The following is a 12,256-nucleotide window of genomic DNA, read 5'->3' on the forward strand; positions in this document are numbered from 1 at the left end:
GGTGCAGCCCACCCAGGGTTCTGGGGCCCATTCTTTCAGTGCATGCACACTCCCCTCTCACATAGTATCATCTGTCTTTCTGAAACATCTCCTCTTTTTTGATAATTTAATCATATTTTGTTCATAAGCTACTTACCCTTCAAAGCAGGGTTTCTCACCCTAAGCACTACTGACATGTTGAGCTAGATCATTCTCTCTTGTTTAGCAGCATCCCTGGTTTCTGCCCACTAGATGACAGTAGCACCCCCCACCCAGTTGTGACAACCATAAAATGTCTCTAGACATTACCAAATGCCCCTTGTGAGGGTGGGGGGGGGGATCATCCCAGATTGGGAACCACTGCCTTAAAGGAATCTGTGTGTGTGCCTGTGCTTATTCATTTATAAAGTACACAGTTCTTTTTTTTTTTAAAGCAACTCTTTGTCCCTCTAATTTGTTTTTTAGTGGTTCCATATTTTTCCATACTGCATTAGCTTAAAGGCAGTACATCTCAACCTTGAAGGCCCCCAGTAGGCGATTAGAAAGAATAAGAGAGACTGCTTCCTTCTCTCCTTTAGTAAAGGGAGGGGAGGCTGCATGGACAGCACATCTGAATCCTTTGTAGAGCAACCTGCAGAACAGGATTCGGGTGCAAGACAATGGGTGTTCTCTGCCCAGTGATTACAAAGAAGTAACAGGGGCCGGTCTATGGCAGAGGCTGGGGGCCACCCTCCCACACACCCCCTGTGCTCCTTCGAGGGGCACGGCTCCCACGTACCCCTGGCTGGGCAGAGGCGACCCTTCCAGGAGGCTCTGGGTTTGCTCTTCAACTAATGGTGTGGTGGTGTTTTTTCAGGAGATCCGAACGCTGGCCTTGATGGTAAGTCCCCCTTCTTGCTTTCCTCGGGCACTGGTTGACGGGGGGTGGGGGGGGTTGCCTGGAGCTAAGGACGCAAGTTCTCCCCTTTTGGAAATAAACACTGGGCTTCTGGAGTAGGGTGGACCAAGCAGGGCCATCTGAACCCAAAGCAGGGAGCAGGGACTTGTGAGTGGGTCACCAGAGCTGCCCGAGCCCCGGGCCACAGCTGTCTTCTGTGACGGGTGTCACCCATACAGCCATGCAGCCCAGTGACCGAATAAATGCTGGATTCTACCACAGCTGTGTCAAAGAAAGACGGGTATCGAGGCGGATACCCTCTGCTGGTAAAATCCACAACCCTGGGGAATCGGCAGCAACCTTCCACGTTTCCCCCTTTCCTAGAATTCCATTTCATTTTCTGCCACTTGAACAAACAGTGTCTCTGAAGCCCGGTTTTGCCCACGAGTCTCCCAGTGGTAGACCCTTAGTAAATACTTGTAGTTCCAACACCCACACCAGGGTCTAACTTGCAAGGTGGAGAGAGGAGGGGCTGATCACAAAGTTTTCAAACTTCTGAAATTTCTTTTCACTTCGTATATTTTTATTTTGTGTGCTGCAGAAGACACTTAGCTCAGAGCCAAACACCAATCGTATGATTTCCCAATCCTAGAATTGGTATTAACCAGTGTGATTCTGCCAAGAATCAGTGAGCTTCATTGAGGGAACATTAAAATGTATTATTTAAAATAGCTATTAGAAGCAAACCTTTCTTGGAAACATTTTTTTTTCTTTTAAAATCAACTTTGAGGTATAGTTTACATTCAGCAAAAATACACTGGTTTTAAGTGTAGAGTTAGATGAGTTTTGACAAACATATACACCTGTGGAACCACCACCCCAGTCACTCCAGAAGGTTCCTTCATGCCCGTAGGAGTCACTCTTACCCCTATGCCACTGAGCTGCTTTCTGCACTGCAGATTGGATCTGTCTTTTCTAGAGTTCCGTGGGAAAGGAATCACACAGTAGGCAGTCTTCTGCATCTGGTTTCCTCGGCTTAGCATAATGTTTTTCAGATTCCTCCGCGTCATTCCCTCCATCAGCACTGGGTTCTTTGTTAACCGTAGGATGGTATTCCATTGCACGATGTTCCTCCTTTCCCCTGTTTGGGTTGTTCCTGGAGACATTTTTGAGTCCTTGTCAGAGAAGGTCAGATTTGTGTTCTGGAAGCCCAAGGAGTCCTAGGGGTGCCCTAGAGAGAAGAGGGTCCCCACCCTCCACTTTAACCCAAACACAGTCCGTGCTTCATTTAACATTTGGGGTTCCCCATGTTACTCCCTTTGCAAAAAAAAGGTAGTGTTTCCACCACTGAGGAAAGGTTTAGAAACCACTGGTCGCTATAACCACTCTCCACATTGCCCGCCTGGCAGCAGGCCCCTCCTGGAGTCAGAAAGCTCTTCCAGGTGACTTTGTTTTCTTTCCTAGGGCCCCCGTGGTCTTCCAGGGCAAATCGGCCCTCCTGGAGCTCCGGGGATTCCAGGCCAGAAGGTAAAACTGATCTTTATGGGGGTTGGGGGTGTTGCCAAGGTCTCTGCAGAGGCAGTGCCCTCCCCAAGCATCAGGATCCAGGCCCCCTCCCTCCCTCCCACCCCCCAACCCACCCCACACATCACAGCGCCTCCCTCCCCTCAGCCCTCAGCTCTGCCCTCTCCCTGGATCAGGTGAGCCTGGGTCAGGACGTCCCCCTACCCCAGCCAGACCCCAGCTGTGTCCTGAAGCCCCCCTTCAGGGGTCAGGGGATGTGGCGTTTGCCCCTCACCCTCCCTGCTGTGACTCCCTCCCCCAGCCCCTGTGTTTTTCCTCAAATGGTTGGGTGTTTCTGCCCCCCTGGCCTTGCTCAGGAGCCCTCTGGCCCACGAGTTCCTTCCCTACCTCCCCACCTCTCCAAGCGCTTCTGATTGCTATGCCCAACTCAAAGCCCACCTCCTCCTGCCGTCCTCCCCGATCCATCAGGCAGAATTCACTTCTCTTTCCTCTCTGCGGCTCTCACTGGCACCTGCATCCTTTGCCTGGCAAGGTGGCCTGGAGGGCAGAGGCCTCGCCTTCTGTGTCTCTGTCTCCTCCGTCCCAACCTAAAGGAGGGGCTTCGGGTGACGTGAAAATGCAGGTTGCTCCCTGGGGCGCAGGCACCTCCGATGGCAGGGGGCTGTGGTTAAAAGCTCGGGCGTGGAGCCAGGGTGTCCCGACTCGGATCCCGCCTCCCTCTTCCTACGTGGGGTCCTGGGGCGAGTTAGTTAACTCTGTGCTTCTGGGTCCTCATCTGTAAAACAGAATAAAAGCACATGCCCCACGGGATTGCGGGCGAGAGTCACATGAGTGAACTTGATGTGAAAGTGCCGGGCCCTCCTGGCATGCAGGTTGTTGTCAGTATTCGCTACTCTGAGCTGACCTTTAGTTGTTCTGGCCACAGGGGGAGATCGGCCTGCCAGGCCCTCCAGGGCATGACGGGGAAAAGGTAAGAACAGACACAACCTGACAAACCTCTGGAAACTCACCCCGGGGTGGTGGGCAGAGGGGCCGGAAGGCTCTGGGGCATCCCCGGCCTAAGCCTGCGTGGGGAAGGCGGGAGAGGAGGGATGAGGGCCCGGTGAGCCCCACACTGCAGGCTCTGGGGGGCAGCAGGCAGACCCCTCTCTGGGCTGGGCTGTTGGCCAAGGAGCCCCCAGAGTTTTCTCGCAAAGAAGAGCCTGACGGACTCCAGCACCAAGTCTGATGCCCTCTGGAGCACCCGTTGTTTTGTGTTCTCTGCCTCCTCTCTTCTCCATTAATGCATCTAATAAGTGTTGTTGCTATTTTCTAAAGGGGCCTCGAGGCAAACCAGGAGACATGGGCCCTCCAGGTCCCCAAGGACCCCCGGGAAAGGATGGGCCTCCAGGAATGAAGGGAGAACACGGATACTTGGGGAGACCAGGAGAGAAGGGCGAGAAAGGGGAGATGGGACAAGCAGGCTCACCGGTGAGTGGGCAGGGTGGCTGAACAGGCCCACAGATCCGCCCTGCACCCTCCACCCTCCACCCTCCACTCTCCACTCTCCACCCTCCATGCATGTGCAGCCCCGAGCTGCTCCCCCAGCTGGAGACCTAGAGTCAGGAATTGAGGAGAGGAGGGGGACAGTTTCACTCGGGTGCCTCCTCAAGCCACTTACTTTATGAAGGCCAGTTTACCAACTCAGGGGACGTGGTACTGTTCTGTTGTCACCTGTCTGTGACTTCAGGCAAGTCACTGAGCCTTGCAGAACCTCAGTTTCCCCATCTCTAATGTGGGGATAGTGATGCCTTCCCTGGAACCCTCACTGGGCTATTGGGGAGGAGATGAAGTCCTGCATGTAAAACTCTTCTTTGGAAGGCATACAGAAACCCTATACCCAGAAGAGGTTGCAGCTAGAAAAAAGGGGCCTTCGCCAGTCCAGCTCCACTGATGACTTCACCTGGGCCTCAGTTGTTCCCTTCTGTGAAATGGACATCTTCCCCAAGAGCCACACATGCATGCCACAGTCGGGCCACTCAGTGTGACGGCCTTGCACTTCACTAACAGAGACCTTTGTTGATCTGTAGGGTCTAGACGGCCCCACTGGGGAGAAAGGAGAACCAGGTGACCCAGGGAGACCCGGAGCGGCAGGATCGCCTGGCCCAATTGGGCTCCCGGGATTCACAGTAAGGCAACAGGGTGTCAAGGTTGTCGGCAGGCAGCTGCAGACACAGGCGGCAGGCAGGGGTGCGCCTCACCCCTGCCCCCCGCCAGCAGCAGTGCCTGCCCCACCTTGGGTAGTGGGGGAGCAGCCACTGCCTTCAGGGGTGCTGGAGTGCAAATGGGGACCCCAGGTCCTCAGTTCATAGCAAGCGATCCCTGACTTCAGGCCCCAACCTAGTTCAAAGGCGAGTGAATTTTGGACTTGGGATTCTCCTCTCTTAGAAGGGAAAGAACCTTAGAGGTCACCCAGGCCCACCTCCCTCCCAGTGCAGGAATCCCTCTGCAGCAACCCTATTGGAGGGCAGTTCCAAGGTGGACGGAGTGCTGCTAGCTGTGGTGTGGAACACTTCCTCGGTGTAACCTTCCCCACATAGGCCCCAATCTGTAGTGTGGCTCTGTATTCATTTTCTGTAGCTGCATAACAAATACCACACATTTAGCAGCTTCACACCGCGCACATTTATTATCCCACGGCTTCTCTGGGCAGCAGTCCAGGCACACCTTTGCTGGGCTCCTCTGCCCAGGTCTTACAAGCTGCCACCCAGGCGTTGGCCGGCTGTGTTCTCGCCTGGAGCTCGGGGCCTCCTTCCAAGCTCAGTGGTGGAATTCAGTTCCTTGCTGTTGAAGGACCGAGTCCCTGGGCTCCTAGCGGTCACTGCAGTTCCCTACCACACAGCCCCCTGCAGGGGCAGTTCACATGCTCACTGTTTGCTTCTTCGAGGCCAGCAGGAGGCTCTCCTCTATGCTAGCAAGACAGAGCCAGCCAGCCAGATGACAGATGAGAGAGAGAGGTAGATAGAGGTAGATAAATCAATATATGATTAGATAGATAGATAGAAATGGATGGATGATGGAGAAAAGTAAAGATAGACACACGTATATATGATGTATATATGTATTGTAACATAATGCTGAGAGTGACATGCTGTCACCTTTGCCATGTGCCATATTCTGTTGGTTAGAAACTCACCCCAGGTCCATCCTAGGGCCTGTCCACCACAGGATCCACACAGATCACCAGGCTCTCCTCCCCCATGCTAGAACCTCAGGTTCTTGAGGACAGTGATCACGGATCCCCTTCCGCCAGCCCTCCCTCCTTCCTTTCTGTGGCCCACTACCTCCTCAGCTTCCCTGATGTTCCTGGCCAATACCTAGACCCAGTCTGGTCCAGATCTAATTTGTCACAGATCTGAGGGTCTGTTTGTGCCCAGGCTCCCCCAGGTGCTGGCATTCATGTGTGGTGTTTTGTGCCCGCAGGGAGAGAAAGGAGAACCCGGGAAGAAGGGGGACCCAGGAGTGGAGGTAGGTGGCAGTGGAGATGACCTGACAGAGGCCTTGTCAGAAGCTGGGCCCTCCGGGGTGCTGGAGAAGGGAAGTCATGCCCGCCCAACGTGGGCTGAGCACCTAAGGGGGCCGGCGCTGAGCCAGCCGCATGTCTGCTGCAGGGCCCATGAATCGGGCCTTTCCCCAGCATTCCCAAAGTGCCTGGCATGTCTCAGGCCCACACTGAGGTCAGGAGATGGGAAAATAAACAGAGCCGCCTCCCTGCAGCGCACGGTCCCTGGTGCAGCCCTGAGTGGCGGGATAGGCTCCATTCCACTGCCCGGGCAGCGTCCAGGCACTGAAGACTTGGTGGGCATTGCCTGGAGGCTCAGAGCAGGCCTGGGGATGGAGGGAAGTGCAGGGGCGGAGGGGGAAGGGGAAAGGCAGTGTGTGAGCCGTTGGGTGGAAGCCAGGTTTTCGTGGGATGCAAGAGCGTGTGGTATGCTTGTGGGAAAGAGCCAGGAAAGCAACAGAGACCAGGGACGTGTGAGAAGAGGGGCCTCCTCTGTGAGGGTGCTGGGTGGGAGGGCCTGGGGCCCAGACCCCACCTCATGCTGAGGGAGAGCCCCTGCCAAGCCTTCTCAACCCCTTGGCGAGGTCCCCTGGCCCCTGCAGCCCTTTAACGTCACCAAGCCCCTCCTCGATCTAGAGAAATCTAGACCTGCTTATATAATATATACATTACTTATTTAGAAATGTATAGCCTCCTAAAGAAACGATCCTAAATTCAGAAAAAGCATTATACACAGAATGTTACTTCTGGAAGTATTTAAGGTAAAACTTGAAATAACCTATATTTCTAACAAGAAGGAAATAATATGCAGTAATCATACTAATAAGAATAGTTACCGGTTTGAGGGCTTCCCGTGTTTCAAGTCCTGCTCTTGGTGGTAATTAATATTTTTTTGACATGACAAATAACACATAGTCTTTAAATAGAAGCTTGTGGGAAATACACAACACAGGAAAATGGGTTTTGTGGGAAGAGACAGAGAACCAAGTTACGTATATAATATTGTATATATGCATGTTCAAATACATTTTATGCATTGGAAAAGAGTGGAAGGAAATAAAATATTAGCAGTCCTTCTCCGGTAGGTAAACCAAGAGATATGCTTTTTTTCCTTCTTTCAATTTTTCTTTAATATATAAAATATTTTAGTGGGTCTGTATGTTTTAATTTTCTAATTTTTTAAATACTCATACAGTAAAATGGACTTTGGGGGGAGTGTGAACAGTTCTTTGAATTTTAACTTACATATAGATTTGTATGACCACCACAATCAAGATACATGTATTACTTTTTTATAATAAGAAAAAATCTATAAACTTTTTTTTTAAGAAAGTACAGTTTACAAAGATTTAGTTTCCTACAAGAAGACTATGTAGCATCATGGAACTGGCAAGTCCACAGGTCCAAGGAATGATACTGGTCCCACTCTTGGCCACACTCCAGGGGACTGTATCCCTGGGAAGGTGCGGTGCCCTAGGAGAGCCCCAAAGCCATCGTGGGGTGACTGGCTCAGAAAGGAGCAGGCAGGTCTCCTCCGTGGCTCCAGGGTGGCTCACTGTGCAGGATGTCCCTCCCCATCAGAGACAGATTCTGCAGTGGACACCACCCTCCGGAGAGGAGGAAACAGCCCTGGGTTCCCGTTGTCACCATCCAGCCTGAAGCTCTTTTACTACACCCTGCCCTTAAGGGAAATGGGGGGCCAGCATTGTAACCTCGGTTACAAACCTGGAAGAACTCGAGGATATTCTCAGAAACATCCCAGGCTCCTCCCATTCCAGATAACCAATCCCTGCTCCTCTAAGCCAAAGGTCTCTAGCTCAAACACCTACAAGGCTCAGGTATGCAACGAATGAATGCAAGAAGTCCAGGTATAAGACAATAGGGAGCGGTGGGGACTAGGGTAACCCAAAAAGCTCCTGCTCCCCCTAGAGGGGAAAACTAATGAGCTAGCCAATGGTTGTTTTACAACAAGAGCCTAGTGTTGCGCATTTTCTGATTTCGTAAGAAACTCTGGAAGAGCGAACAGTTAGGAGACATTCCCTGGCAACTTTTTATTTTCAACATTGTTAAGGCCAATGGGTGCCTGTTCTTAGCCTTTTGGGGGAGACTGTGTGCTGGGCAGTGACAGGTTGACCTCCGCTGGGCAGTGCTGTCCTCCTCTGGCCTTGCAGTCCCCAGCTGGGCCCTGAGCCATGTCAGGCGGGAGGACCGCTTCAGTTTAACAGCGAGTGGACTGACTGTCTCCCCTTTGGCTTCCAGGTTCCTGGGTCTCCAGGGCCAGAGGGGCCTCCTGGACCTCCGGTAAGTTTGGGGGGCTTGTCAGTGCTTTGGTCCATTGTGGTCAGGCCTCTAACGTCCCCTCCCCGTGGCAGTTCCCAGGCTCAGCCTCAGCCTGAAATCACCATCCCCTCCTCCTCCCAGGAACTTCCTCATACACAAAGCCCTCCCTGCACCTCTTCCATTTCCACCCAGGTTGAACAGGCACCATCTGGTGACACCAAGGAGCCCCGTTCCCTGGAAACAGTTGAATGGAATGGCAGACCCTGCAGCCTGGTCCCACTGCCCTGCAGGAGTCGCTGGTCACTCAGCTCTACTTAACCCTTTGCCACCAGGCAATCTGTCCCTCCCCTTCCTCCTTCCTGCTAACTAGCTGGCAAGAAGGCTAGGATTAAAATAGGAAGCGACCCATTTAAAACCAGCCCCACCGGAGTGGTCTTTCCATGGTGACAGATTATAAGGCAGTCCCTTTAAAGAGATCCTTTGCACTGTACCTAGTACGTACCCGAGCATCCCGAACAAACAGATGCTGGTCCACGCCTCCGTGGCTCACAGTCCCCGTGGCACTGGGTGTCACCCATTGTCACCAGTAGAAGTAGTGATAATAAACATGACCAACATTTATTGAAACTTACTATGTGCGAGACACTGTTTGAGCACTTTGCATAAGCTCATTTATTTAATTTATGCTGTTTTCTCTGAATCTTCCCTTCATGAGACTCTGGGTCAGTCATGGGGGCCACAGATAGATTATCAGCCCCTGGCTGGGGGAGGCTGGCTCCAACGCCCTCAGCTGTGTACCAAGTAGAGTCTGCCCCTGCAGCTCCCACCCCCAGCAGGGACCCCATTGAATTACCCTCTCCCTCTCCTGCACAGGGACCCATGCCAGGCTCTGAACCCAAGCTCTTACTCTTCTGTGGCCCAGTTTATGGATAAGGAAGTTGATTTAACTTGAAATGCAATTCTAATGTGCCTTGTTTTGATTCCCAATGCAGGGGATCCAAGGTGTTCCTGGACCAAAGGTAGGAAGAGGCCAAGGGACAGGTGCCGGGTGAGGGGGCCAGGGAGACGGCCTGGTCAGTGAGGGTGAAAAAGAGGGAAAGTGCTTCCAAGGCAGGTGACCCAGCTGACCCTCTTCCCCAGATGGAATCACATGGTGCCCTGGCCGCTGGGCGCAGTCAGGGCAGAGTAAAGTCTCACGTCCCTTTAGCAGCCATCGTCGATGTCTGGCATGCTTTGGCTTCAGAATTTTCCCCTCCATCAGTTGGCCCCACAGAGTGATAGGTTAGATTCTGAGCAAATGGTGAAATCCTTTTCTCATGGAACCTGCCGCAGTCCCTGCATTCACCCTGAAGAATAAGTGGGAGGCAGGGAACAACAGAGAGTGGGACCCCTCCCCAGGATCCGGCCCACTGATCTCTGGGCCGTGGCTTCCCAGTCTTTCCCCAGCATTCCAAATGGATATGGGGGTGGCTGGCGGCTGCTCAGTTTGGGAAGCTCTGCGCTCTGCTGGTGGCGTTTCAGGCATCTGCCAGCAGATCTCTGCACGGTCCCAGTTTTTCTCCTGTGCAGTGGTCACATCCTCTACCTATGACAAAGCCTGACCTGACACTGTCATTGGGAGTTTGTCCCCCACTCCACCCATCCGTTTTACCTTTGGGGACTTCAGGTTACTGGAGGGGGGTGGAGGGGGCTCTGTCAGGGGCCGAGCCAGCCCGAGAGTTTAGGGATCCTTGGAGTCCCCAGCCTGCCACCCCTGGGTCAGCCACCTCCATCTCCTCCCTCCTTCACCCCCACCCCCTTCAGGACCCCAGAATGCAAGAATGACTTGTCTGGGACATGCCCTTCTGTAACCTCTCCATCTCCTTTCCTTCAGGGGGAAGCAGGACTAGATGGAGCAAAAGGAGAGAAGGGTGACCAGGGAGGAAAAGGAGACCGAGGTCCTCTGGGATTGCCAGTAAGTATCTTGGACCCAGCAAGAGTTGCCCAGCTCGGTCCAGGAGCCCAGGTGGTCCTGAGGAGCCAGGGATGCTGGGCAGGCACCTGGAGATGGCCACTGGAAAACTCAGTGTTCTAAAGCTCTTAGCATTCCAGTACTCCATGTGGTTGGTTTCCAGCTTGGGCAAGACTTCTTGTTCTAATTCCCTTGCCAAGGGCCTCTACTGGGCCTAGGGAATGCAAGGCTGAATAAGACAGGGTCCCGGCTCCCAAGGAACTCCCAGCTGGAAAGCCAGGAGGGGCTTTAAAACAGCTTCAGTCCCTGCTATGCCCGATTCAGGGGCAATAAAACCCTGCTCTTAAGTGGGCCAAGCTCAGAGGGCTTGGGAGCAATGGGACAATGGGATATTCTCCGTGTATCTCCTACTTTTCCCAGAGGGTCTCCCTGAGAACTCCTGCTCTCTACTCTTGAGCACTGGCCACAGCACAAAAGCTTGGGAAGGGTCAGATTCTTTGATCCCAGCAGGCTAAGGCCACTCCGATTCAGGGTTCCTGGAGATCTCTGATCTGGGCCTGCCCAAGGCCAGGACTACCAGCTCAGAGGTGGGGTGCTGCTCTGAAGGCATCTATGTTTCCAGGTGTAGGGGCTGGGCTGGGTAAATCCCTTTGCTCCAGCTTCTGGTAGGCTAATGGGCTCGTCACTACCTCACCTGTGTCCAGGTGAGCAAATCCTACCACCTATCCCTGGTGCCCTGGACTCCATCCTCCCTCTCACTCCAGTGAGATTGGAGACTCTTTGATTTGTTTTTCAAGAGCTGGAAGGGACTCTAGTGATCCATCTAAATATTTTACTGATGATCCAAAAGAAGAGGGTGAGTCCTCTGAGGCCACTCATGAAGAGGGTGATGGAGCCAGGCCACAGGCTGCTCCTACACTGACCTGCAGCTACACAATGGGATGCTTCCCAGCTGCTCAGGCACCCTCTGGCCCCAGCTCCAGTTTGGTTCCCACCCCAGGAAGCCACCAAGAGCCAGAGGGAACAGTGGAAAGCCCTGTTACCCTGCTTGGCAGACCGCAAAGGTCTGGTTATACAATCCCAGCAACCAAGCAGTGACAGTTATCATTGCACCCTCATTAATGCATCAAACGTAGGAACACATAAGAAGCCCATTCACTTGACAGGCTCCAAAAATGATGACTTTAGCAGACATTTTGCCATTTGTTAAGCTGTGTCTGGAATGATTAAATACTCCTTAACTATTAAAGGAATCTTCCACCCCCGTCACTCAATTACACATCTCTCCTGGCCCAGCTTCATGGCCCCAACAACCCTAATGAAAACTGGAGAATTCAACCAGGGGTTGAAATTCAAATGCCATTGCAGCCAAGCAGGTAATTTGAACAAATAACAGGCCACATGAAAGAGAGAGTGCCCAGTCTATCTTTTATTTTCTAACTTTTGATAGAGACACAGGTAAGAAAAATACTTTTCCTAGTTTAAGAAAGCAAAAGAACCAGCATACCCATAAGCAGCAACTAACATGGACTTCAGGGAGACAATAGGGAGTGGTGGAGACTATGGCACACTGGGGGGGCCATGTGTCCCTTCTTAAGGGGAGCTGCCCCTTCTAGCTCAGCTGGCTGTTGCCTTGGGAGAATGGAGACCCAGTATTTCTGGACCTTCCACTTTTTCAAGGAAAGCTGGAAATACGACATTTTATGTGGAAACTTCCCTACTTTCTAAAACTAGCTCAAAATTATTTACAACATTGTAGACCATATGAAATATGTCAGTGGCCCATGTATAGCCTGAAAGCCTCCAGTTTGTGCCCTCTGTTGTAGAAATTGCGAGATAACTCTGTATTAATACTGCACAGACAAAGCATGTAAGTATTTGGAAAAAGTTCTGTTTTTAGGCTTTACTTTGGTTTTTTTAATCAATTTTTTCCAGGACTGTTCTACTGAGTTCACCCTCTTTGCCCCACAGAAGTGGTTCTTAACTCTGGCTGCACATTGGAATCATCTGGGGAGCTTTTTAAATATGCCATTACCCAGGCCCCCTCTTAGAGCCTTGGATTTAACCGGTCTGGGGTGGGGTCCAAGCATGTGCATTATTTCCC

The 12,256-nt window shown here is 52.2% G+C and overlaps 1 protein-coding gene across 15 annotated transcripts in view; it reads left to right on the plus strand.

The window, feature by feature from the left end:
* Window positions 1-12,256, plus strand: part of COL13A1 (collagen type XIII alpha 1 chain) — a 144,171-nt gene that overhangs the window by 114,835 nt on the left and 17,080 nt on the right. For 11 of the 15 annotated variants that reach the window (XM_037804703.1, XM_037804708.1, XM_037804705.1 and 8 more), the window contains 9 exons: window positions 836-859; window positions 2,321-2,383; window positions 3,306-3,350; window positions 3,698-3,850; window positions 4,450-4,548; window positions 5,843-5,887; window positions 8,181-8,222; window positions 9,194-9,220; window positions 10,075-10,155. In XM_037804703.1, coding sequence (XP_037660631.1) covers window positions 836-859; window positions 2,321-2,383; window positions 3,306-3,350; window positions 3,698-3,850; window positions 4,450-4,548; window positions 5,843-5,887; window positions 8,181-8,222; window positions 9,194-9,220; window positions 10,075-10,155 — 579 coding nt within the window. The remainder of the gene's footprint in view (window positions 1-835; window positions 860-2,320; window positions 2,384-3,305; window positions 3,351-3,697; window positions 3,851-4,449; window positions 4,549-5,842; window positions 5,888-8,180; window positions 8,223-9,193; window positions 9,221-10,074; window positions 10,156-12,256) is intronic. The other 4 variants (XM_037804717.1, XM_037804712.1, XM_037804715.1 and 1 more) reach the window with 1 other exon arrangement.

This window comes from Choloepus didactylus, chromosome 15 (assembly GCF_015220235.1).
Source record: "Choloepus didactylus isolate mChoDid1 chromosome 15, mChoDid1.pri, whole genome shotgun sequence".
NCBI lineage: Eukaryota > Metazoa > Chordata > Mammalia > Pilosa > Megalonychidae > Choloepus > Choloepus didactylus.